General features: G+C 49.1%; 1 protein-coding gene across 7 annotated transcripts; it reads right to left on the reverse strand.

Moving 5' to 3' along the window:
• Nucleotides 1–183: 183 nt before the first annotated feature.
• MSANTD2 (Myb/SANT DNA binding domain containing 2) lies at nt 184–22,666 on the reverse strand. Of its 7 annotated transcripts, XM_062508616.1 has the most exons (6): nt 22,187–22,666; nt 11,090–11,131; nt 10,557–10,559; nt 10,235–10,493; nt 8,500–8,560; nt 184–3,070 (listed from the first exon to the last, which is right to left on the reverse strand). In XM_062508616.1, exons 1-6 carry the CDS (start codon nt 22,664–22,666, stop codon nt 2,218–2,220), a joined length of 1,698 nt encoding a protein of 565 aa, XP_062364600.1. In that variant the 3' UTR covers nt 184–2,217. The 7 variants fall into 7 exon arrangements, 6 of the variants coding, with proteins under 6 accessions (XP_062364600.1, XP_062364601.1, XP_062364599.1 ...); XR_009933951.1 differs by lacking the exons at nt 10,557–10,559; nt 11,090–11,131 and adding an exon at nt 9,379–9,422 and having other exon boundaries at nt 3,058–3,070; XM_062508617.1 differs by lacking the exons at nt 10,557–10,559; nt 11,090–11,131 and having other exon boundaries at nt 10,235–10,337.
• Nucleotides 22,667–25,624: the final 2,958 nt, after the last annotated feature.

Raw genomic sequence — 25,624 nt, forward strand, 5'->3', positions numbered from 1 at the left:
GTGGGTGTCCCGTCCCCGGCACTGACCCTCCCCCCGGGGTCCGGCGCGGCCCTTCCCCCCGGAGCGCGATTCTTAATTAGCTACATGGGTTATCGTTACTTCTGTTAGGGTTAAGGGTGGGTTCGGTGCGGTACCTCGATGTCAAATGTCACACCCCCCCCCCCCCCAGGGGGAGCACAAGGGACCCCAAACCCTTCCATTCTCATCCCTCCCACGCCAGCAGGGTGGAACATCCCGTCCTGCATCCCTCACCCTCGTCCAACATCCCCCGCCACCCTTCAGATAAACGCATCGATCCTGAAAAATAAACACGGTATCAATGAAAAAAAAAAAGAAAAAAAAAAAAAAAGGGCGATTTTGACTACCTGGTTTTCGGGAGCCCCGGGCGGATCCTCCCCGGCTCAGGCAGGGTTATCCCGGTCCTCGATCAGAGCAGGGTCAGACCTCGAAGCCCCAGCGGAGATTAGACAGTGGTGGAGGAGGAGGCGGCGAGGGCAGAATTAATCCCTTCTCGCCCTCGCCACCCCCCCGTAAATCCAGCCTGGCCTCCAGGACTGCGGGATCTCAGGAACAAGGAGGCTTTGGGGGATCGACCTGGCTTGATCCCACCAGGACCCCGACAGTATTCTCACCGTCTGCTACATTCCATGCTTCCAAGTCGGCAGCAGCTCTTTGGACCAACTCACCTTGCTCTCCCCCTATTTCGAAGACTGGGGAGCTGCTTTGGTGACCCACTGGTGACCTGCGCCCCTTCCTCACTCCAGCACCTCAGGGCTCAGCTGCATCCAGAGGCGATGCCAACATCCAGACGGGCAACGATCCTCACTTCTTTCAAGGATTCTGGGAACCTCTGCACGGAGAGCAACCGGCTCTGGCGGTGCTCACCCCACGTAAAGAAAATAATCAACTCCACCAACGACCCCAGGAACAAAGCCCTGATGAGAATATCCCCAAGGAAGAGCTCAGCACCTCCCCAGACTCCCCCAGAGAAGGAGAAGGATGTGTGGGAGCCTCTGTATGTGTTTGTTTGATTTTATTAGGACTGACACATTCATCGTATGTCACAACGTCACCGATGGATGAGCTCCAGGAAATAAAACCCACCGGCCCCGGCGGCTGCGCGGGGCTGGACCAGGAACACGCTGAAAAGGCATAAATGCGTCCTCCCCCACCCCCCTCCCGCTCCCTCCCCCTCCCCACCTTCCCCTTCTCACAGCTTTGATTGTATCCATAAGCAATGGGTCGACAACAAAACAAATAAAAATAATCATCGTGTTTTCCCAGCTGCCAGGTTATCCTCACGGAGAGTTTTGGAACTCGATTAAAAGAAAAAAAAAAAAAAAAGGAAAGAAAAAAAGGAAGCTGAAAAGAGCAAAGAGAAAAGACCAAAAAAGAAAGTAACAAAGTGAAAATAGAAATAACAAAAAAAAATTCAAAAAAGCAAAAAAAAAGGAAAATTATAAAGGAATTTAAAAAACAAACAAAAATACAAGATAAAAAAGAGAATAAGAGGAATAGAGAGAAAAGAAAAAGAGAAAGAGAAATAAGAGAAAAATAATGATAAAAAAGACAAAAATAGGGGAAAATTAATGAGAAAACAACATAAAGAAAAAAATAAAAAAGCCAGGAATTATTTTAATGTTAAAAAATAAAATAAAAATAAAAGCAGATATGGCAACACTACTAGAGATGTGGAATACATCACGGAACCCAAAGTCTTTGCAGGCAACACTGTTTGGAGAGAACACTCGACGGTGAAAAAAGTGAAGTTCTAAATTATATACAAGATATCTAAGGGTGGCTTTGAAAAACAGTCCCCGGGCCGGGAGTTGGGGTTTCCCTCGCCGTTATCTATTGCTTATCGAGTCAGGTGCAGAACAACACTTAGAGAGGGATGCATCCAAACGAGACACCGTGGAATAAAGGAAAGCCCAAACCCTCAGTCCGTGTACGAAAACGCCGCGCGGACGAGCTCGTCCCGCGTGGAATGTACCGACAGTCGTCGCGCGGGCCGGGCGCTCCTCCCGGCCACGCCGCTCCGGGGGGCGCCGGAACCGCAGCCGGGCCCGGCACGCGGGGAGCGCCCCCCGCCAGCCTCTGTGCACCCCAAAACGCGCTTCCAGGCGGAAAAGTCCCGCGTGCCCGGATGTGAACGGACAGGATCCGAGTGAGATGGAAAATGGGGCGGAAGGCCCTGATCCTTATGAAGGACAAGACTCAGTTGTTAAATTTTAAGGGGTACCCGATGGCTTTTTCCAGGCACTCTACCAAAGAGCCAGCAGACAGAAAATCCCTCTCCACTTCCACAAATTTGATGTAGATGGATTTGGGTGAGACACCGGGCTCTACGACGCAGTTCTGAGATAAAAAGGCGTTGATCCCGACCCAATCTTTGCTGAAGGTTTTGGTGTTTGCCTGGAAGTGTAAAAACAGGCACTGCTGGAGAGTCCGGACCTCGGCGATGCCGAGGTAACAGTAGATAATCCGGGCAGATTCCATATCCACCCGAAGGGAGGCCTGCGGCGAGGGGACCTCGAGCTCCCCTGGAGTCTCATTGCCGGGGTCGGGCGCCCGGTGCTCTGCCAGAGGGGAGGGGAGTTTCTCGTGGCACTCCTCATATCCAATGGCGTACAGGCCAGGGCTTTTTGGGATCCCTCCTGGTAATAAATACTGCACCACGTTCCCTCCGGTGGGTTTGGAGTGAGCGATGGGAATCCAGTCGATCTCCATGTGCAGCTCCAAGCATCTGGCTTCGCTGATGGTGATCTCCAGGAATTTGTAATAAACATTTTTCCAGTTCATTTTCTGTACTCGGGTCATGATCACCCGACCCTCCGGTTTTTCCGAGTTGAAATATTCCCGGAGCCGCTTACCGAGGGGCACCTGGGAGCTGATCTCTGCGTAGTGGTAACGGATATCCTCCTTCCAGCGGGTGTTGTACCCAATGCCAAAAATGGCCAGTTTGTTAGAAAGGTGGAGCCTGGAGAAGTCCGTCCAGCTCTGAAACAGCTCCCACTTCAACTGGACCGACTCCAAGATTTGCATAATGTTCTGCATGACGTCACGCTTCCTGGAAATTAAGAAACAGGGAGAGAAGGATAAAGGCATCAGAGCTGAAAAACTTTTCCAGGGAATGCAATCAGAAAACATTAATGTCCATCAGCTTTTTTGCCTGATTTTTCTTACTACTATATACATTTCTGTATCTAGTATATACAGGTAACCAGTGCACGGGTTGTAAAAATGCCCTGATGGGGACATTTTAAATTGATCTTGACAAAACAAAAACAAACCCAACTCCAACTCCTCCTGATATCAAAGCATCTCCAGGAAGTGTTTATCTGGCACTGCTGAACAAAAGCACACTCCATGACTGGACCATTCTTTACAGGCCTGGGCTTCTGTGTCCCAAACTCACAACCGCCACTCAAAATACTTCTGCCTCAATATTATCCCCAAATTAATGCCAGCAAATGGGACTGTAATTGTAAAAACCTCAATGGGAGCATGAAGCCATTCCCAAGGGTTCTGTCCCAGCACTGGGGTGGTAACACAGGTCAAGGGACCAACCCCCTGGAGCAGAAGATGCTCCCAGACACATCCTGGATGCTGTGGGATGGACAGCAGCAATCCCACCAGATATCCAATAAAGAAATCCCCACACTCCCAAAAATCTGTTTTCACTCCCAGCAGCAAGGGTTCAGAGAGGGATTTACAACAGGAGAGAGCATCCACATGCACCTGCAGCGAGCTGGAACAGCTTCCTCCAGGATAAAAGAGACCATTAGGGTGTAATTAGCTGGTAGGGAGAACTCCTAATTTGGGAAGTTATTGTCCTATAATCAAAGCTGTAGGAAGATATTGCAACCCGTTTGCTAACGGAGAAATCTCTCTTGGTCCAACAAACGGGATGTAAAAGATCTTTCCATGCAACTCTCCTTCCTTTTATCCACTGTGCCACATCTGGAAAGCTGAACTGGGGAGGCCACTGCACTCCCAGAAGGATTTTTTTCTCCTTTCACATCCCACCAGGACATCCTGTACCAGGTGACACAGGTTTTCTTCTGTGGGGTAAACTTCCCTCCTCTTGCAGGTTCCTCCAGATCACTTGAACTCCCTAAAACCAGCCCTTCCCAACAGCTTCCCAGTGGACTCCAGCATCAGACTTGAGAGGGACATGAAGGCCTCTAAGAGCAGATATAACCCCCCTCCACAACCAAGGCTGACTCTGACAGATGCCTTCCTGCCCAATAAAACCCTATGGGGAGTAGGGCTTTTTCCATCATAATGTTTAAAAGGGTTCAAGGAAAACTGGACTGGGAGCTGCAGAGCCTTTCTGTGGTGCTGAAGAGGTCTGACTGTAGAGCTTTTCATCCCAAAAAACCTGCTTTTACAGGTCTAAATATGAAGCATGTGATTCTGGCAAGGTTATCCAACTGCTGGGTGTCCTGCAGGGGATAGAGGCCTCTGGAGCATGCTGAGGGCACTCAGGACACAGAGCTCTGGTTTGATGTACGATGGGTGCTGCACACCATCTGCAAACCTCACCTGTGCTGTGCAAGTCCCCCCAAACCTTTCTGAGCATCCAGGCTGGGACAGCTCCCCCCTCACAGTGACACTGGCACCACATCTATCACCACCTCATCTATCTCACCTGCCTTGTAGCACCAACCATGTCAGAAGTCCCCTGAGAAGACCTTCAAAGGCATTTTGGAAAGTGCATGTCCACCACAGCTGGAGTGTAACCGAGTTTCTAGAGCACTGAGGAGGGACAGGCTGGACAAGCAGAGCCCTGTCTGTGCCAGGGGTACTTAAAAACATTCATTCCATCAGCACTGAAGCTCTGTTTCTTACTGCAAGTTATTCCTGAGGAGTCAGTTCCACTACCCAGCAGCAACAGAGAGAAATCCCAGACAAGAAGGTGTGTTTACCCCAAATCCATTTCCATTTACTCAAACACTGTGTCAAAACTGAATTAAAGCTTCCCTGATGCTTTGCTATGCTTGGAAAATATATTTTTGAGGCTTCTGGAAGTGCAAGTTTACCTTCTGGGCACAAGGGGGTAGGACAGCCAAGGGGACAAGGCAGTGCTGGAGCACAACTCCGTGTCTCAGCACTGGCACACAGTGGCAGCTGAGCTCCAGTTATTCCCTTCCCAAGGCAAAGACAGGAGAGCAGGGCGTGGGCAGGTTTTCATTCAACAGCTGAGGAGCAGAGTGAGGAACTGAAAGCAAAGCCCCCACCTTTATTAAGTGCACTATAAATACTCTGTTGGGTTTAGCTCGGCACAACCCAGAGCCCGAGCTTGGCTGTGTTAATCACTGCAACTGCTTCTGCAGGGAATGGGAATCATTGTGAGAGCAGACCTTCAGCAGCAGACAGAGAGGGCTTTCCACAGGGAACCCACTGCTTCCAGCACAGAGCAAAACAGGGAAGATGAATTTTAAGTTGTGCTTTTCAGGTTTAGCATCTTCTCGCTTTTGCTGGGACTTAACTTGGCTGAGCTTTGCATTCCCAGCCTGTATGCAGGACCTCGATGATTTAGCCAAATAAAGGTATCATAAGCAGTAAAAATTATTAGTATTTAATTATTTATTAATTTTAAGTATAATTTTCATTCATCCAACAATTTAAAATTATTTATTAAACATGTACTTATACATTTGTTTTATTTATATTGTTAATGTGATTCATTTTCCAGGAGGACAATGGGAACTGAACAGAGGGTTGAACCTGTTGTGTGTCTCAGGACAATCTCACTTTTCAGCTGCAGAAGGTGCCCTAGAGCCGGATTTTCCCTCATCATCAAACCATGACCTCTCTGCTGGAATCTGGGACCTGCATTTCTTCCTCCTTGGAAGCTTTTGCAATTCAAAAGAGGAAAGACTTGAGACAAGAGTAGGTGCAAATTTGTTCTAAGGCGCTGTTTCCAAACCAGGCAGACTTCTAAGGCCCCAGAACAGCAGCTTTCAGTGAAGATCCACAAGCTTTCTCTAGTTCATCTCCCCAAAACCAGCAGTGAATCAAACCACTTCTCAAAGTCTCTACGTAGTATTTCACTTTTTAAAACACTTTATTTGGAGATACCAGCCAAAGGCAGGCAACAGCAGAGCTGACATGGGCAAGGAGCATCCTGACAGAGGATGGGACATGGACACAGGTTATCTATTCCCCTTTGCTTCCCACACTGTCAAAAATAAAGCAAAAGGTGGGAAGTCCCTGTGTGTCACAGACTCAGAACACAGCGGCCTGCAAGGGACCTAAAAAGCTCATCTCATATCCCTGCCATGGACAGGGACACCTTCCCCCAGACCAGGTTGATCCAAGCCCTGTCCAGCCTGGCCTTGGACACTGCCAGGGATCCAGGGGCAGCCACAGCTGCTCTGGGCACCTTGTGCCAGGGCCTGCCCACCCTCCCAGGGAACAATTCCTTCCCAATATCCCATCCAGCCCTGCCCTCTGGCAGTGGAAGCCATTCCCTGTGTCCTGTCCCTCCATCCCTTGTCCCCAGTCTCTCTCCAGCTCTCCTGGAGCCCCTTTAGGCCCTGGCAGGGGCTCTGAGCGCTCCCTGGAGCCTTCTCTTCTCCAGGTGAGCACCCCCAGCTCTGCCAGCCTGGCCCCAGAGCAGAGGGGCTCTGGCCTTTGCAGCACCTTTACCATGTCCCCCTAGAGGAGCCCATGGCTCTGTGTCCCTTGGCTACAGATGCCTGGATCCCTGGCAGCGTCCCAGGCCAGGTTGGACAGGGCTTGGAGCACCCTGGGACAGTGGGAAGTGTCCCTGCCCATGGCAGGGAGTAGGAATGAGATGAGCTTTAAGATGCCTTCCAACTCCAACCGTTCTAGAATTGTTTCTCTGTGTCCAAAAGCATGTAAGTTTCACCAGGATATGAAGGATTTCTGGAGACATTTTCTGCTGGAAATCTTGACCAAGAAGGCAGACGAACCCAACTTTGAACTAGGCTATCTGCATTTTAAAATGCTGTGCAAAGAGGTGAAAGAATTTGTCAACTATTTATCTACTGTGTCTTTTAGATGAAATTTTATTTTTTTAAGATAATAAATAAATACCCAACTTATCTTTATATCAGCTGTGCATCTTCTGACTGCTTTTAACCTACTGAGTCAGAGTTTTCAAGTTCCTTCTCCTCACAGACAAGGGAAAAAAGCATCTTTCAGCAAATCTGTGTGTTGGGAAAGGCTCTGTGCTTCCACTCCACACGTAGCACAAGTTTATCACTGGCACACTTCACAAAATGCCCCAGAGTTCAGAGACTCCAGTGCATTTTAGAGGGAATTTGGGGGTGGGGGGGAAGTGAACATAAAACTCTGAAAGGTCTCATTTACCAAAATCTAATTCAGCTGTTCATGTACACATTAAAACTTGGAAGAGAAGACTGATGTGGTCCAAGCCTTCACCCCAGAAAATTCAGGATTATTTGCTAGGGAACTCCTTAAATGTAAAATTACTCCAGAACAGCACAAAGAAACTGTTCAAAGTGGCAGTAAGAAAGCTTATACTGAATAAAGCTATTTTTCTCCAGGTTGTACCCGAGTTGTTAAACTAAATTTGCTCCACATAAAGAAAAAAAGTCACCTTTGGCTATGTGAGCGGCTGAAGTGAGGAGTCTGACAAAGCCACACCACTGGCATGGAAGCTTCCCATTAATTATTTCTCTTTCACAATTATTTTATTTTCTTATGTTATTTTATTTTAAATTTATTTCTCTTGTGACTTATTTATATTTCATTATAGAGGATTTTTTTTTCATTGATTTACACTACAAAGTCTCTGTTCTATATGACTCATCAGGGATGTTCTGTTGCTCTTCCCAGTGCTGGTGACCTCCTACCCTAGAACAGCTTGTTTTCCACCATGGAAAATCCCAGTGACACTAAAACCCACTGGTGTAGGAGCTCCTGTGTGGAACCCCAATGGATCTGTGAGCCTGGGCTCACTCCCAGGGCAGACAGACCCACAACCACCCCTACAGGCTGGCAGAAAGCAGCCCTGCACAGAGTAAATACAGCACAATTCCTTTCATTTTTGGGAATGCTCTGTGTTATTGTTGGAGAGGCAAGGGAGAGTCGCATGCTCAAAGCATTCAAAAGGCTCCAGTGTTTGTTAGATTAAACCCAGCCAAAAGGTTACAAGTAAGACCTGGAAAGTTGTAAAAATGAAAATCAGAGACTCTCAAGCTTTGGCATGCCTTCCCACCAAGGAAAGGAGCTGTTCTTGTGGATTCTATCTGTGGTTTAAGTCCTCACATCCATGTAGTAAGCCTCATTTTGTGTGCTGAATGGCAAAGCCAAGGAGAAAGAGTTGTGAAGTTTTTCAGCTGCTCTGAGGTAATGGGAATAATGCATAAAGCAGATTCAACTGTATGAATAGTCTTGCACAATGTATTTATAATTATAAACAGAGGTTTCAAATATCCTCCCCTCCTGCACAACATCCCCGGGGAAATACATTCCAGAGTAAAACATTCATAAATTACTTACTGCGTGTCTTCTGAAGATTCCTGTTTTATCTTTAATGTTCTTTTCGTGGTAGGCATTTCATCTGAAAGGTAAAATTCCAACACATAATTAGGTTTTTAAATAATACTCTTAGGTATTTTTTTTAAAGATGTTGTAATTAAATAAAAAATAAATCTAAGTTGCTTTCTAGGCCAGGCAGTCTGCTGGAGTTCTGCATGAGACAGCTCCATCCCCTACACCCTCTGTAACTGATTGGGTTTTTCTTTAACTTGGAAGAGATATGGTCAGTTAAGAGATGAATCTCTCTCTGAAAGTACAAAATCTTTCATGGACAAGGCTCCAATCCCTGCTATTAAATCACACATCGACTAAATGGCAAACTACATTGTTTCAAGGAAAAAAAAAAGAAGAAAAAGCAATTCTGCTTCTAATGGCACATTTCAAAAGGAAGCAGCAGTAGAACTGCATCTGTGTTCAATTCAAACGTTGTGTGCCAAGTGCTCTGCTCACAACTTCTGAGCGTGAAGGGCATCGTCAGCCCAGGCGCACGCAAATGTCCCCAAAACTGGTGACAAACCAGGAGATCCCAGCTTGACTCACCATAACAAGCCATACCAGACAGAATTAGCCATCATTTCCATACGTTTTGTAACGTTTTCTTCTCCCCACTGTTTCTCTCCCACATATTTCTGACTTTTAAATCCCCCAGGGAAGGAGTCTGAGGAACTGGAATGCGGTTAGCAGCCAACTTGCAAATTTTAACATTAAACTGTGATCCAAGGCTCTTTCAAAGCATCCTGACTCACCAGTCCCCCAAACACAGATGTGTACAGACACCTGACTGCATCTCCTCTCCCTCTTTCATCCTACAAATGGGGAAAAACCTTTAATACAATTCACCTTTTTCACCTGCGTCTCCATCGGATCTGATCAACTTAAATCTTCTGCAGTGAAAAAAAAAACAGCTCAGGCATGGGAAGAACACACACCCGTAAGAGCAGCAGTTTGAGAGAAATATGCCTCAAGAAACCCACTTCTTCCCAGAACTGCTCAGATTGGAGTGTGTTATCTACCAGGGATGTGCACCCTGATCTGTTTAACAAAGTTCAAAAACCATGAGCAACAATTAAACCTCTAAATTAATTAAAATACTGAGTTTTAAGCAGAGACAGCAATAATTCAGGCAAGAAAAGCATGTGGAGGAGTTTGGTTTACATCTCACACATCAAACATCAAGTGTGAGCTTGCTTGTTATTTTTTTCATTTGAAAAAGGCCACACATCTGGATATAAATATATTGTCATGTTTAATATTAATATACCAAGGTAAGTAAGAAAGAGCAACATTTTCCACCATTGTTGGTGTTGCCAGCAGCAGGCTGAAGCCCTGTTCACAATTTAAGCAAATGGTGTTTCAATGGTAACACCCAGGTACCACTGAAAGGGAAAATATCTCCTGAAAGCCACGAGGGAAAGAAAAACTGAGAGTGAAAGAGACAGGGAAAGTGTCACCTCCACTGTTTCTGGCCATACAGCCCTTCTTTCCTCCAGTCCTGATCCTAAAGTACTGCAGGAACCATGGGTTGCTTTTGATGAATTGAGGAATTTCTGTCCCTTTTCTCCCCAGGGATGTGTTTAGCACTGTGAGCACATTCTGTCTGAGAGGTGAAAGCTGGTACAGAGCTACTTGTGTGCGAGATAGCTACGAGCAGAGGTAAAACCCAAGGATGGGGATGTGCCAAGATGGGATTTCTTACCCAACTCCTGCTCGCCAGTCTGGTAGCAGTGAAGATCCTGACTGTGGTTTCCCCAGTCCTCCTGAGAGAATTCCTCCATCGTGCTGCCGTCCGACTCCAGCTCCTGGTACAAGCCACTGCTGTTGATGAGGACGGGCTGGCAGGGCTGGGAGTCCCATCCTCCCTGCCCAAACACCTGCTCCAGCTGTTCAAACGTGTAGCTGCTTTTCCTCTTGCCCACGCCGTGCTCCTTCACGCGGCTGTAGCACCTGCGGAGGGTCTGAGAGAGAGAAACAGCTCAGTCAGGGGGTGTGTGGCTGGATGAGCACACAGGCACTCACACACAGTCATACAGGCAGAGTTTAGGGCTTTAGGGGTTATTTCTGTTGGTCATATTTGCCTTATGCTCAAGAACAATGCTCCCAAATTAATCTACACCCACCAGGAAGCATCATGTGTATTGGACATTCTCACTTAGCGTTTAACATCTATGACACAGGACAAGTTGTGTAGCAGCTACAGATTCCTCAGATTTAACTTGGGTGATTTATTCTCTTTCTCACTTTAAAAAAAAAAATCCCCTGATCTCTTATGGATGCAGAGAAAAAAAATAAAATAAAAATACCAAGAGCCCCCCAGTCAGAGACACCAATCAGCCAGGAAAATGCACACCTACTACGAGGAGGAGAAAGCAGAGCTGGTGTTGTGCCCACAGCTTGGAGAAGGGGAAGCAGGGAGGAGAGAGAAAAGAAAACAGAAAGATTTCCCCCAAAAGAAAAGACAGTCCAACCTTCCTTACTCTGGTAAGAAGACACAAGGTACAAAATGGATAACGCCTAAGCTATTCAGCTAGGAAAATATTTATTACTTACATATTTTTGCATTCCTTACTAACTCACTCTGTCTCTTGTGAAGCTGCTGAAATTTAAAAGAGGTCAAATCAATAATGCTCCCAGTTCCCAGACTTTGATATCAAGCATCAAGTAAGTAACAGCACTGAGGTGGCTTGGTATGAGCAGCCTCTCAAACAGAGCTGGGGCAGAACCTCCCACACAGATGCCAAAGCTTCATCCAGTTCTGGTGATCCCTTTGACATCCCACATCAAGGGCTAAGCCACTTCATTGCTGCTGGATAAGCCTATGGTTCCATCCATGTTTTCCCCCTAATCTGGAGCAAAAGATAACTACTTGGGAGTAAAAAAAATAAAGTTTTCTACATAGCCCTCAATGTGGTTTTAATTCTACCACATTCTGAATCTGAAAGACAAAATGCCCCAAGTTTGCTGGGCCTTGGGTATTTTTTTCAGATGGGTAAACTGCTAGAAAACATTAACTTTTTAAAAAATTAACTTTATCAGATTGCTGAGGTTCTAACCTGAATGGCAAAGCTGTCTCTGGAACTCAAGAGAGGAATGGATTTGGGGATTTGGGAAGGACTAGTCCTGCTCCTTTGCTTTCTGCAGCAGGACTGTAATGGACACATCATTACAAAAACTACTTGCTTTTTTTCCCCCCACAGAAAGGAACTTTTAAAACTCCAGAAAGCTGGAACCTACCTAATGTTCCTCATACACTGGTTTAACAGCATCAGCAGCAAAGGGATACATTTCTAACCAGTTTCCTCCTGAGATTCAGAGCCCTGGGGGCAGAAGCAAAACCGCTAAGCAGCAAATCAGTATTACCCTGCTGTTTTAAACAAAAACACACGAAAATAACACAAAATAAAAAATAACCCATAGAAATACACAGGCAGCAACAGGCATGAGTTATTCCACGGTTTAAGGTGGAACCCTTCCCTCTTTTGCCATAACTATCTCAGATAAACAGGCAGATCCTCTTTGGATGGACACCAGCACATTTTAACTTTCTGTCTGTGGGCAGGGTGGAAAACAACCTGCTATGGCAACCTAGAACCAAAACCCAGCCTAGAAACCAGTTGGTATTCACTGGTATAGATGCATTTGGTTGTTAGAATTCAGCTTTCTCTCTCCAATTTCTCTCTTTTCAGCTCAAATCTCACTTGCCCTTTGACTAAGGGCAAAGTCATTTCACTCCCAGACTCTTTCTAAAATCCACCAAGTTAGATTTTTCAAAATATATTTCCCAAACCCCAGTTCTTGTATCTGCCCCAGCTTATCCATAGGAGTTCAAGATGGATTTAGAGCATCCAGCTGAATTTATTAGCAGCCTTCAAGAGAAACAAACCGTTTTCAAAGCATCCCTACACTTGGCCAAACCCTCTGGGAATGCCTGACACCCTCAGCCACTCTGTTTTCACACTCTGTTTTCAGCATGTTCTTCAAACATCTCTCCCCACCAATGGAGGATCCCACACTAGGTTATAACCTAGTAGTAAATTAATTATTTCAGTCATGCTGCAATCTGGGTTATTTTACTATCAAAATAATTTAGCAGCAAGTTAATGCAGACTAGTAGAAAAACTAAAGGGAGCAACAGAGGAAGGGGCTGAAAATAAATGAGCAATAGTGTGACTGCTCATGACTCTTAAAGGTCAAGATACTTTTGGGGGTACTGCCCAGATGCTCACCTGGCTGTGCTACCGCCACTTCTTGCAAGCAGATAACCTAAAATTTGATGGAGATAATCTCAAATAGAGGGCTTTCCAAAGCACCAAAAGGCATGTGGCTAAGCAGCTGGTGGCTCCTTGGTCTTGTGTGCTGGAAAATCAAGATTCCTGATAGCTCTTTCTTCGTGGGGCATCTCCAACAGGCACTCCTTACAACTTGTCCTGATGTTCCCTCCAAACACCATGAGCCAGTCCTGTTTCATGTCAGCCCACAGGCTTCTCTTCTTCAGAGAGCCTGGTAAGACCTAAACAATTGCTCAGACCTCAGGAAACCTGGACATTTTATAATCCTTAACCTTGCTCTCACCAGGTTATTCTGATCTCCAAGATCTAAGATCTGGTTTTTTCTTACGCACCTCCTCTACTCCTCCCGGTGTCCAGCTCAACTCCTGCTCCGTGGCTCCTGAAGTGCACATACACATATTGATACAGATACAGAAAGCAGGAAATTTAGGACAAGTAACTGAAAACAGACCTGATCACTGCCCAGTGACTGCTCAGACTGGAAGAGACCGAGGCTTTTGCTTTATTGTTCTGCAACACTGCCTGCAACACGAACACATATTATCCCCGCTTAATTTATAATTAGGAAAACCAAAGGAAGAGACACTCACAAAGCTCAATGTGGATTTTCTCACCATTTCTAACTCACGAGTCCTCATCTCTATAAGTGAAGCCACCGAAGAACCTGGAGCTCTGCAGGAACTGCAGGATGAGGATGAGAAAAACCTTTAGGAAGGCTGCAGACATGGTCCTCCTTCCAGCAAAAAAATAAGATAAGGGAGAACCAGACCACAGCAAGCTTTTTATATATAACCTGAGGTTGTCCAACACAGAATTCCAGATCCCTGATCTGAGACATGCTCTTGCTCAGGGAGAAGCTATGGGCTCTAAAGAGCAGTTTGGTGGCCTGTGGCTGTGTCCACATTCATCTGTTTAAGCTGATTCATTGATAGCAGCCTAAAGGAGTCCTGATGTCCCAGAGCATCACTTAGCACAACACTCAGCTTCAAAGATGCTCTTTTACTTAATGGAAAGGAGCTCTCGGCTTTATATCCTGAATTCAGAACAGCAGTGCCCAACAGCTCCCTCCCTCATCATGTCAGGATACTCACAGGAAACACAAGATGAAACTATACTAGGACAAAAGAAATAGCTTTTGAAACCTGGAGTAGTTATAGGGGACAGGTGTTGAAGTCTCCATTTTTGAGTTCCTAGGAGCAGAAGGCAACAAATCTGTGCAATGGCTTCAGCTCATGAACTTTTAGGTTAAAAGCTATGTGCAAGGCAGGAGAACACAAGACTTACATGGGGTATAGCCTCAACAAGCCCCATATCTGTGGTTTATCAAAAAGGAAAAGAGAAGAACAGCATCTCACACTCTTGGGAGAGCCACACAGCACTGCAGGAAGGCAGCTGATGACATCAATGCATCTCCAGCATGGGGACCCAAACAGGAATACCCCTCTGCAGAACGTGAGAGCCCAGCACTCAAACAGGCCCCCAAAAGCTCAGGGTCAGCCCCAGGAGCTGCCACAGCCTGGTCTGAAAAAGTTCCAGCCCCACAGCTGGCTGCACATCTGTCTGGGGACACAGCATTGGGGACACAGTGAATTACTCTCTACATCAAAGAGCAAGGCCTTGGCTGTATCCTCATTAACCCAAACACACAAGGACTTCCTGAAGGATTTGGCTCCAGTACAGAAGAAAAGTGATGGGAATGCCCTGAGGGGAGAAGGGTTTGGGGGGTAAATATAGACAAGTTGATTGTGTTGATTGAGGTAAGAACAGAGCTCTCTTTGGACAATGAAGAAGCAAAGCCACCCTGGCAGACACAGGTAGGGGGATATCAGTCGAGGAAGGGCAGACACAGGTTTTTGTAAGGGAGAGCTGGAGCTGAACAAAAACTCACAGCCACCACTGCCAATTTCTAAATCACAGTTAAATACAATTTTAAAAAGCTCATGCCTGAACAGGAATTATTTACAGAAGCTCCACAGCCAGTTGCAGAGGTCAGCCCCCATGAGACAGGACTTTGCCAGCAGCCAAGAGTGAACAAAGCTGGGGTTTAACAGGCTGTGCCCCGTCAGGGTGAGGAAACCAGTGATGTGTGGTGCTGTGACAACAGACCCCACAGTGCTGCAGGCTCAAATCCACAACCTGGGAAGATGCTCCATTGGTTGCTGCTATCAGAATGCTGAGGATACTCAGACCCTTCTCAGGGATTTGTTGCTAATTGAGCCAGAACCTGAGGAGGAGAACTAGAACCTAGACAGGAGAGTCCAGCACTGCCTGCAGAAAGGCTGGCAGCTGGACACCTCTGCCTCTCAATGCTCTGAGCTCCTGGTTTTCTTAAACCAGCACCGGATGAAAAGAATAGGAACAAACTTGTTAGAGCTTGAGAAGGCAGACAAGCATAACCCTTCTCCTGACCCACCAAGCCAATGACTTTGTAAAGAGTTTAGATGTAGTGGATGGTCCTCCAGACACAGCTCAGCTTGCAGAGATCACTGAATCACTGAATATGCTGATCTGGAAGGGACCCACAAGGATCATCCAGCCCAACTCCTGCCCTGCCCAGACACCCCAACAATCCCATCATGTGTCTGAGGGTGCTGCCCAAATGCTCCTGGAGCTCTTGCAGGGTCAGGTCCATGACCATTCCCTGGGAAGCCTGTGTAGGTACCCAACCACCCTCTGGGGAAAGAACCTTTTCCTAATATCCAGCCTAAATGGTTGAGATGCCTTAGTAAGGTCCAACCTGCTCCTGGCATGACCCATTCAAACATTACTTACTCTGGAGCAATGAAAGCCACACCTAAGCAGGTTACCTTGCCTTCAGAAACAAGCCATTCCAAAAAACAAACCTGAAGTTGCATGCATCTATGATCAGGACAAACATCATTACACCACTCACAAAACAAAACTTTTAAGGAAAACTCAAACTGCAGCAGCCTGGATGAAAAGAGGTCTGAGATGTACTCAAGAAGCCACATCTGTGCAAGCCTCCAGAGACCACAGACTCAAATCCCTGTTGATCCTCACTCTCAAGTGAATGGAATGAGAACACAAGCCCATCCAGCAGAGGAAGAGCAGCACAAATCATTCCACGGGTGGGAGGGAAAACACTCCTCTCCAAAATAAGCTTCACTGAAGTGGCAGAAAGCACCACAAGGGAAATGGTTTGTGTAGTTCAGAAGCCTAAAACAGTTGACATCCAACAGCGTCCCAGCTATGTGTGAACCTGCAGTCTCTAGAGGAAGATCCATACCACTTCAACTCTGCTGCAAAAACATCACCAGGGAGAACAAGCTCCAAATCCATGGGAAAAACTGGAACTGAAATGTCAAAAGTGGCTTGAACCCCAATTTTCACCACTAGTAGTGAAAGGTTTGGTAACAGGTAAGACCACAGCAGCCCAGAAAGCACTGTCTGCTTGGCCCCCAAATTTACACACTCAACAAGAGGGAGGTAAGCAGGAATCTGCCTCTGTGACAGTGCCTGATGCACAGTGCAAGAAGCAGAAGGATTTTTAACATCTTCCCAAGTCCTCCATAATCAAAGAGCACTACAGGAAACCATTGTGTGCACCCAGCCTATGTGAACCAATGTTCACAAATCTCCTTAAATGAGATTTAATGCTCAAGTTTCACAAATCTGTCCTCCTGCAATGAGTTCCTATCCATCAGCTGTCTCTGTCTCAACAAGATAACCTCCCAGCTCCCTCTGGGAATCATTCTGTACCCATGGAATGAGCAGTGGATGGCCTAGGTAAACCAGAATAATTGGACCAGAGTATTATAGATACAGAACATGGCTCCAGAAGTCACTGGATCATAAAGACACTCATCCTGCATGTGCAATTCAAGGCAGATTCTTACCAGCACAACAGCATTCTGCAAATACCCAGCTGAGAGCAAATCCAAGAGGGTTTGTTCCACATGACACTCATATCCCAGAAATGCTCCTCTGCCACAGCCCCATAAAGGACTGAAACAATTAAATCTGCTCTTTGTCACTGAAGGGTTTATTTTTTCCAGCTATAAATGTCAACAAAAAGTTGCTCCCACCTACCAGAACACATGGGATCCTCCAGTGAGAAGCTAGGCTGCTGGGAAGGATTCAGGGAATGGCAAGAAACAGCCCAGCCTGGAAAACCCAGCACATCTGAATCTATTTAAGCCAAGGGAAGAATGGGAGGTAACTTGAACACTTACACACATCACAGACCAGGGAGTTAATGGGCTGGGGACTGGGACTGAGATAAACTCAAGATAAAGATAAACCACATTCAAAAGAAACAGAAACCCAGAATCATGAAATTGGGTTAGAAGCAACCTTAAAGCTCATCTTGATGCAACCCTCCTGCCACGGGCAGTGTCACCTTCCACTATCCCAGTCTGCTCCAAGCCCTGTCCAGCTTGACCTTGAACACTTGAAGGGATGGGGCAGTCACAACTTCTGTGAGCAACCTGTGCCAGGGCCTCACCATGCTCACAGGGCAGAATTTTTTCCTTATATTTAATCTAGCCCTGCCCTGTCACTGGGAAGACATTCCCACTTCCTCTGCCACTCCAGGCCCCTGTAGAATGTCCCTCCCATCCTTCCTGTCAGCTCAAATCAAAGGCAAAGTTGCTTTGAAGGTGGATGGCTGCTGTGAAATGCACCAATGCTCCATCATTCGAATCACAAAGGAAGCCACTCCATTCCTTGGACCCGAGGATGGAATTCTGGCTGAAATCCTCTGATGTCCACCAGCTCACACTAGATGACAGCAAGCATTGCTTCCCAGACAGCTTTGCTGGAGCAACTTTTTCTGCCTTAAAAAACAACTCCATGCAAGATTTACAGATTAGTTACATCACAGAGCAGCTAAAACCACAGCCCCCTTACAAACAAGCCCTGCCATCATCACATTAGTGTTGCCTAAAGCAAGAAATACCAACAGCTGATAGTCAGGTGTGATTTTGCATCCCTTCCCATTTCATGTGGGTTTGTGGCACTCCAGTCTACCTTTGTTCCTTCTGAGCACAGAACCAGCATCTTCAAGGTATTTATGTTCCATTTGAAAAACAAATTACTTTTGTGGATAACCACAACCCAGCCAAAACCTCCAGTCACCCATCTGGGGAGAAGAGAAGGTTGCTACACACAGAAAAACCAACAACAGCAGAATTGGATTGGCACTAATACTTGGGAACTCCTGCAATCAGGAGTTAAGATGTTGGACCTGCTTCTCCTTGAATCAATGGGTTGGCATTGACTCTGGGAAAGACAAAATAAAAGCAGAACTCACATTTCTGCAGTAGATGAAGAAATGGCATTTTAAAAACGTCCCCAGATTAGTTTTAACAGTGACTTCTAACAAGGGATTTGTCTCTGCTGGGGAAAGGCTCTCTAGCTGCACCTGCAGCCAGAGGATTTCCAGCCCTGAAATGTTCTCTCAGCCCAACTGAGCAATGTGCCATCAGGAGGATAAGTCTTTGATTCTACCTTCCGAAGAGATGCAAGCAAGAGAAGCAGAAAATCTCCATGGCTTTATAGAAAGGCCTAAAATCTGGTATGGAAAAAACAACTGGAGCCCAATGTTTCAAGAACATTTCTGTAAAACAAAATGTGCCTTGACTGTCTGAAAACACCCCTTGACTCACACAGCTCTGACTGCAGCACCTGAGCTTTCCCAGAGCATCCTGCCACTGAAGCCACCTGGTGTGGCTGGAAGAAGATGAGAAGATGGAGTGCCAGCACACCTATGGACATGTTCCATGTACCCCATGGACTGAGATCTCCAAGCTCTGTGGCCTTCATACAACAGCTTCACAGCACAGGACAAGGGCTCATTTTCCCATGCTTCAATTCCCAGCAAACTTCCTGCTGCCTGGTTGAAATGGCATCACCCAGTACAGGGCACAGGATCGGCAAGGCTGGAAAGGGTTTGGCCAAATACTCCATCACCTGCCTTAAAATTCCAGCTCTCAGGTCAAACCTGTAAACAAAAAGCTTTCCATGTGCTGCTGTGGGAAGGTGACGAGTTTCAGGATAGAAAACCAGGCTATATCCCTGCTCAGGAACATAGGGGATAGGAAAGGGATGGATGAAAAGAACAGAGAGTGTCACTGAATGAGCAAGGATCAAGGACAGAGCACGACTTGCTGGGATGAGGATGCTATGGCACACAAGACAGCTTTTCTGGGAATACAACAGAAAGAAATCAAGATGTTCCATTCTTCCTGAAGCTCCCAGCTGTGGAGCTCCCCAGGCTACCAAGCTGGACTCAAGGCCTCTTTGCAAAGGAAAAGCTGCTGGAACAGTTACGTGTGAATCCCTAAATTTGAAACAGACCCTTCCAGAGTGGCTCCAACCTGACAGCAGCCTCATTCCAGCTGCTGATGTGCAGAAAAGCACAGGCAGATGGTGAGAGACAGGCAAAAATCTGCATCAGGACCTTTCTGCACACCCTGTTTGAATTAAGAGAGAATGCATCCATGCCATATCACTGGAAAACCCTCTGCTTACAAGCTGACTTGTTCCTTTGCAACTCAACTGGATGTTGAGACTCAAGATTTGGCTGTGTCCAGGGAACGCAGGTCTTCCCAAGGAAAACAGTGTGGCATCCTTATCTAAAATTAATTTAAAAACCAGATGAATCTGGAATGTTTGAAGCACCATTTATTATCCAACAGCAAAGCCTCAAGCTTCTGTCCCCTGATGGGCATTGAGTGTCCTAAAAAACACGGAAACACAGAACATTTTGGGTAATAAATGGATCAACACAGCCATGTGCTCTTTCATCACCATCTTCCCAGTCCTGTTTTCAGTGTGGAGAATTCCAAAGTACCTGTGCCCTCTCCTTACTCCTGCAGCATATGGCAATCCTCCTGCTCTGTCTCAGAGAAGAAGCCATGCGTGACCCCTTCACATCCAGAAGTGAGTTTTGTTTGTGGTAGATCATCGAAATGAAGAGAAGCCAATCCTGCCTGGAATCTTACAAAAACTGGGACTTTAGGGTTGGCAACAGCTACCACAACTATCTTAATAACCCCTGTAACAAGGTAAATTCTTAACACCCAGGAGAACTCATTTCACAGCAAATCCAGGCCAAAACCCACTGAGAGCCCAAAGGCTTTGGAAAAGCCACATTTTTGCTGCTCCAAATGACTGTGCTGAGGAAGGCACTCACTGTGGGGATCCAATTTGGGTGTGTGATGCCAGAGACAACAGCATTCAGCTGGCTGTTCCTGTCCTGCACACGGCCTGATGAGAGGCCAAGCCGTGCACAGTAACACTCATGGATGGAACACAGATAACTCCCTCCCAGATGGGCATTACAGTGTTGAAGGAGAGCCCACCCTGATGTTCTGCAATCTAGAAACACCTAACGGGTCTGTCAGCAGCTCCTCTTGGTGATAAATACCAAGATAAATACCTTGAGCTCTTTTACTGCTGTTTGATGGGTGGTTTCTGCCAAGCATTCCAGGGGCAAAGATGTGTTCAAGCCTCCCTTCTGAAGCGAAAGTGGGAGAATCCTCAGCTGCAAGGAGCTCAAACTGCTGGGAGTCACCAAAATACTCCTGCAACCAGCTCCATCCGACAGCATTGTCCAAACCCAAACAGCCAGTTCTGGGCTGTTCTAAAAGCGAGATGACTCCTCACAACCTGCCAGCATGCCCCAAAACTGGGGCTGGGGACCTCGACAGTCACTGTATTGATTCTCATTTCAGCCTAAAACTATTGGACAAAGCCAAACCACCTCAAGGAACTTTTCTGTCATGCAACTACCTCTAACAAAGTTCACAGGTTTGCATAAGAGCTGATTCAAGCAACAAGCATCTTGAAAACCACCAGGAAAATGAGGGACTCCAAGAAGGTTCTCAGTGCAGCAACATTCCTCTCCAAAAGTATTTGGGCGTGTTCAAGGGAAAAAGATCCCTGAGCAGCAAATACACAGATATAAGGAAAACACATTGAGAACCCAAAACTTCTACAGAAAGAGGGTTTGCTTTGAGTATCTATTTCCAGGACAGACTGTTCTAATCAAAGTGGAAATCTCTCACTCTCAGGCATTCCTGATGCTGCAGCATCCCTTATTCCATGTATTTTGCAAATTAAAGGCAGCCCAGGTGTACACAACTGGACAGCCCCAGCCCAGCTTGGCTAGCAGGCATTTTTAAGGAATGGGAGAGGAAGGGAGAAATAACCAGTCCACTGAGCCCCAGCAATAACATGTTCTTTTTTCACTCCATCAGCATTTGAAGTGGCTGCAGGAGCCTAATGGGTCAGGAAAGGAGAAATCAGAGCCAGAGGGAGATCAGAGCATGTAATTCACCCTTCCAAACATCATCCACATTTACAAACTTAACCCTCACAGAGATATCCACATCATCCAAATATCTCCTCTCTGTAAAAGCAGGATGCACAAAGCGACTGCTTCCAAACCAGGAACCAAACCCAGCCCTATTTTCCCAGGGAATGATGGAACTGGAAAATACAGCCCATGAGACTTTTTATCAATTACTCAATAGGTCTGTGAAGCCACAGCACGTTCCTGTTGAGCCAGGGAAGCCATCAAACTGTACAAAACAACTCCACAGCAAAGCACAAAGCCAGGAGTGCAAGAGTAACCAGAGCCATCCCTTGTAATTGGGGGAACTGGGAGCCCTGTGTTCCCAAGGGGGCTACAGGGAGCAGCCAGTGCCAGCCCCTCATGGACAGAACATGCTGGAGGACACAGGAGGGCACAGAGTCAACCACAGCACCCATAACACTCAGGACCAAAGGAGGAAACCCAGGGGAAAAATCCTGCTGAGGATGTCCCTGTGAAGGGACACGAACAACTGGGATGCTGTGTCCCTCCCCACTCAGGACCATGGGATGCTGCCACAGCCCACCCACACCAGAGGAACTGAACCCATGGGATGCATGGCTCGTATCCCAAAGGTTCTGCTGGAGGTTACAGGAACAAGAGAGAAACCCAGAGGATACCAATGGAACCGCGGGGAGCCAGGCAGCTGCGCCAGGCAACGGGATACCCTGCAAGCAGGGCAAGGGCTGGGCTCAGTCCTGGGGACAACCGTGCCAGAAAGCTGCAGCACGGAGACGCTGAAAAGCCAAGCCCTGGGGACACGGTGCCCCTAAAACCAGGGCCAAAGAACAGGCTGAGCCAGGAAGATGCCCACAGCCAGCGCCAAAGGACGCTCAGGACAGATCCTGGAGAGACAGAACTCCCGCAACACGGTGGCCCAGCCCCAGGAGCTCAGAAGAACACCTCTTCGGGGAAGTGACCCCAGACCGTCCCGGGAGCTCAGCCACCGGCGGGCGGGCGGCCGAGCACGGGGACCCCCGGCCCACCCTCCCGTTCCGGGCCGCGCCGCCTCCCCCCAGGGTACCTTGATGCGCTCCCGGCACTGGGACGGGGTGCGCTCGTAGCCCAGCTCGGCCAGGGCGCGGGAGACGCGCTCGTACATTGCGGGGCCGGGCGCTTTGCTGCCGAAGACGGTGCCCGCACCCTCCAGCTGCTGGTACCGCGCCTCCACCAGCCGCTCATTGCCCCACACGGCGATCAGCGCGTTGGTCTCCGCCGGCGTCCAGGACATCCCGCGGCAGGCGGCGGCCGCGGCGGCGGCAGCGGCGCCGCCAGGCGAGAAGGAGACGGAGGGCGAGGCCCCGCCGCGGGCGCCCAGCGCGGCCCCGCCAGCCGCCGGCCCCGCACCCAGCGGGGAGGCGCCGCTGGGCGTGGAGGGGTCGGACAGGCTGGGGTTGCCGTCACTGAGCGCGCCCGGTGAGCCCGGCGACAGCACCTCCATTTTGGGGACGCGGAGCGGAGGCTCGGCCGGCGGGAGCTGCGAGGAGCCGCAGGGCGCCGCCATGATGGGGGTGCGCACCGAGCGGGCGGAAGTGACGGAGCGGCCCGGGGGAGGAACTTCCGGCAGCGCTGGGGCGGGGCGCATAGAGGGGAGGGGCGGTGGGCAGAGGGGGCGGGACGGTGACGGGTTGGGGCGTGACCACTTGGGGTGTGGCAATGAAATAAAGGGCGTGGAGTGTCGGGCTGGGGGCGTGGTTCTATGGAAGGGGCGTGATGGGGCGGGGCAGAGTTGGCGCGGCTATAAAAAGGCACTGGGCGTGGTCTATGTGTGGGCGTGGCTCACAACCTCAGCACCACCCGAGGTGGGCGTGGCCCTGCTGTGGGCGGGGCCCCCGCCGGGCAGGGTCCCCTCAGGCCTCTCATGTCAGGGACCCCTCAACCCCTCCCTCCCATCGCCCGGCCTTTGCCTTGGCCTGAGGACCCCACATGCGTGGCAGAACATCCCAAACGTGAGGTCTAGCACTCCCAGCCTTGGGGGAAAGCGTTCCCATCGTACTGGAGCTGAGCTCGCCCCTCCGGGCCTAGCACTTCCCCCCGGGCTGGGCCCCCATTGTCTCTGGTGTGAGCACCCCTGAAGTCTGGGCTTCCAGAACTCCCAAACGTTGTTACTGAGCATTTCCCAAGGGCTGAGGCTGAGTCCGGGGAGGGCAGGGACTTCTCTTTTCCCACCGCTTGCTGTCCCCGGCCCTGGTGCCTCCGAAACCCTGGGACCCCAATTAACGGTGACCGTGATTGATGAGCCAGGGCGCAGCTCGCGGGGGGCGGGGGGGGACACCCCAGCTGTGCCCCAACTCTTCGTTAAGCCAAGACTAACGAGCATCGGGGAGATTCCGCCTCTCCAGATCCCCTCAAAAGCCACCCCCCATCCAAGGGGGGTGGTTAGAGAGGTCCTATGGGATCCCCGCCCGGTTTGGTTAATTAAACGCTTTAATTAGGGCCGTGTTGGTTAAACAAATGGAGGGGGGGAGGGGGAAGGATGGAAGCGGAGATCCCCCCTGCCTGTCCCTGTCGTCCCTGCCCGCAGCACGGCGCGAAGCGATCAGGAGTGTAATTATACCCCTCTAATTAGCGGGATTAGGGGCTAGCGGCAGCTCGAGGCTACGGACGGGGATGGGGGAGCCTTAACCCCACACTCATCCCCCACCCCGACCGGGCTCTTTGTCACCAGCTACTGTCCCCAGGGAGTGTCCCCAAAGTGCTCTAAGGGATGTCCCCACCGCTGGTGTGTCCCCAAAGGGATGTCCCTGCTGCCACCACATCCCCGAGGGTGTAACGAGCCAGCGTGCCCCCTAATGGATGTTCCAATGGCAGTCCTGTGGCATGTCCCCAAAGGGATGCATCTGCCCCTGGCATGTCTTCGAAGGAATGTCCCTAGTGCCGCCACATCCCCAAGGGGTGGTCCCTGCTGCCAGCATGTCCACCCGCTGTCACCACTGTGACCTGCCCCCAAACGGACACACAGCTGGTGTGTTTTCAGAGGGATGTTCCCACTGCCAGCATGTCCCCAGTGTCAGCCCTACATGATGTCCCGAAAATGTCTACCACCACCATGTCCCAAAATAGAAGTCCCCACTACTGGTGTGACTGCAAGGGGTCGTCTCTGCTGCCACCATGTCCCTAAAGGTGTGCATCCCCTTCCCTGAAGTGTCTTCAAAGAGCTGTCCCCACTGATGTGTCCCCACTGTGACTCCTAAGGCATGTCCCCAAGGGGATATCTCCACAGCCAGCCCTGTTATGTGTGCCCAGAGGGCTGCACCCACCGCCGGCCATTCCATGTGTCCTTGGGGACAGGGTCTCCAGAGGGATGTCTCCACTGCCGGTGTTCCCTCACATTGCCATACCAGCTGCCGCTGTACCCGCGGCTGCAGACCCAAAAGCACCCCGGAGCTGGCCAGACCACAATTAGAGACCCGGGGGGGGGGGGCGGGGGCGGGCCGGATGCAAATGAGGGTGGCGGTTAATTAGGGCCTGAACACTCATTACGGCCGAGAGCAGCTGATTGCGATGCAGCTCCGAGTCCCGGCAGCGCCATTTGACCGCACGCTAATGACATGGGGGTGGAGGTGGGAGTTGAGCGGGGGGACATGGGGCCCCCCAGCACCTTCGCAGTCATTCCTGGAAGGATCAGGGCCCGCGCTCATCCCTGCGATGAGCTGGGACTCAGGTCAGCCTCGGCTTAGCCCTGCCGTGAGCTGTGGCAGTTCTCAGCCAAGATCGCCCCATGCTATGAGTTATGGATATTCTCAGCTGGGGTCACCTGTGAAATGGGCTGCGGGTGTCCTCAGCCGGGACCACCAAGCAATGAGTTGTGGCCATTCTTAAATGAGACTCACCTGTGCAACGACTTGTGACTCTTCTCAGACAAGGCTTCTCCGTGCAGAGAATTGTGTCTGTTTTCAGCCCGGACTCACGTGTGCAAGGGTTTTTTGGGTGTTCTAAGCCAGGGGTCATCCGCGAAATGAATGGTGGCCGTTTTCAGTCAGGGCTCACCCATGCAATGAGTTGTGGCCGTTCTCAGCTTCTGGGTGCGGATGGCGGAACGAGCAGATTGGGGAAGCGGTGGGGAAACAACCCCTGGTCCCCAGCACTCTCCTGCCGCCTCGTTCCAGTCAACCTTCCAATTCAATAGGCTTGATTAAAAGTCCGCCAAAAAACCGAACGGACGAGTCATTAGACCCAGAGCAGTGTGTTCTGCAATTTACTGACCTGCTTGTAATTAACCTCCTGCCGCCAAAATACGCTGCTGAAAAGAAGTATAAACTTATTAGTGGCTACGGTGGCTAATTAAAGCAAAAGCTGTCATTATCCCGAGATGTGGCCGCAGGCAGGAAACTGATGAAAGGAGAGAAAAGACGCTCGATGCAGTATTTGGGAGGATGCGGGGATGCCGAGCGAGGCAGCGCCCTGCTGCAGCGCGCCGGTGCCCATCAGCATCCTGAGCGCCTGCATCCCGATCCAGCTG

The sequence above is a fragment of the Cinclus cinclus genome, chromosome 25, assembly GCF_963662255.1.
Source record: "Cinclus cinclus chromosome 25, bCinCin1.1, whole genome shotgun sequence".
Taxonomy (NCBI): Eukaryota; Metazoa; Chordata; class Aves; order Passeriformes; family Cinclidae; genus Cinclus; species Cinclus cinclus.

What these genes read in the sequence shown, in the direction of transcription:
- MSANTD2 (XM_062508616.1), bottom strand. Translation starts at nt 22,666, where the DNA reads ATGGCGGCGCCCTGCGGCTCCTCGCAGCTCCCGCCGGCCGAGCCTCCG. An exon ending in AGTGCCGGGAGCGCATCAAG is followed by an intron (nt 11,132 to 22,186) that starts GTACCCTGGGGG and finishes TTTAAATTTCAG; the next exon opens with CAGCTTCACAAGAGACAGAG. An exon ending in GAATCTTCAGAAGACACGCA is followed by an intron (nt 3,071 to 8,499) that starts GTAAGTAATTTA and finishes CTTAATTTCCAG; the next exon opens with GAAGCGTGACGTCATGCAGA.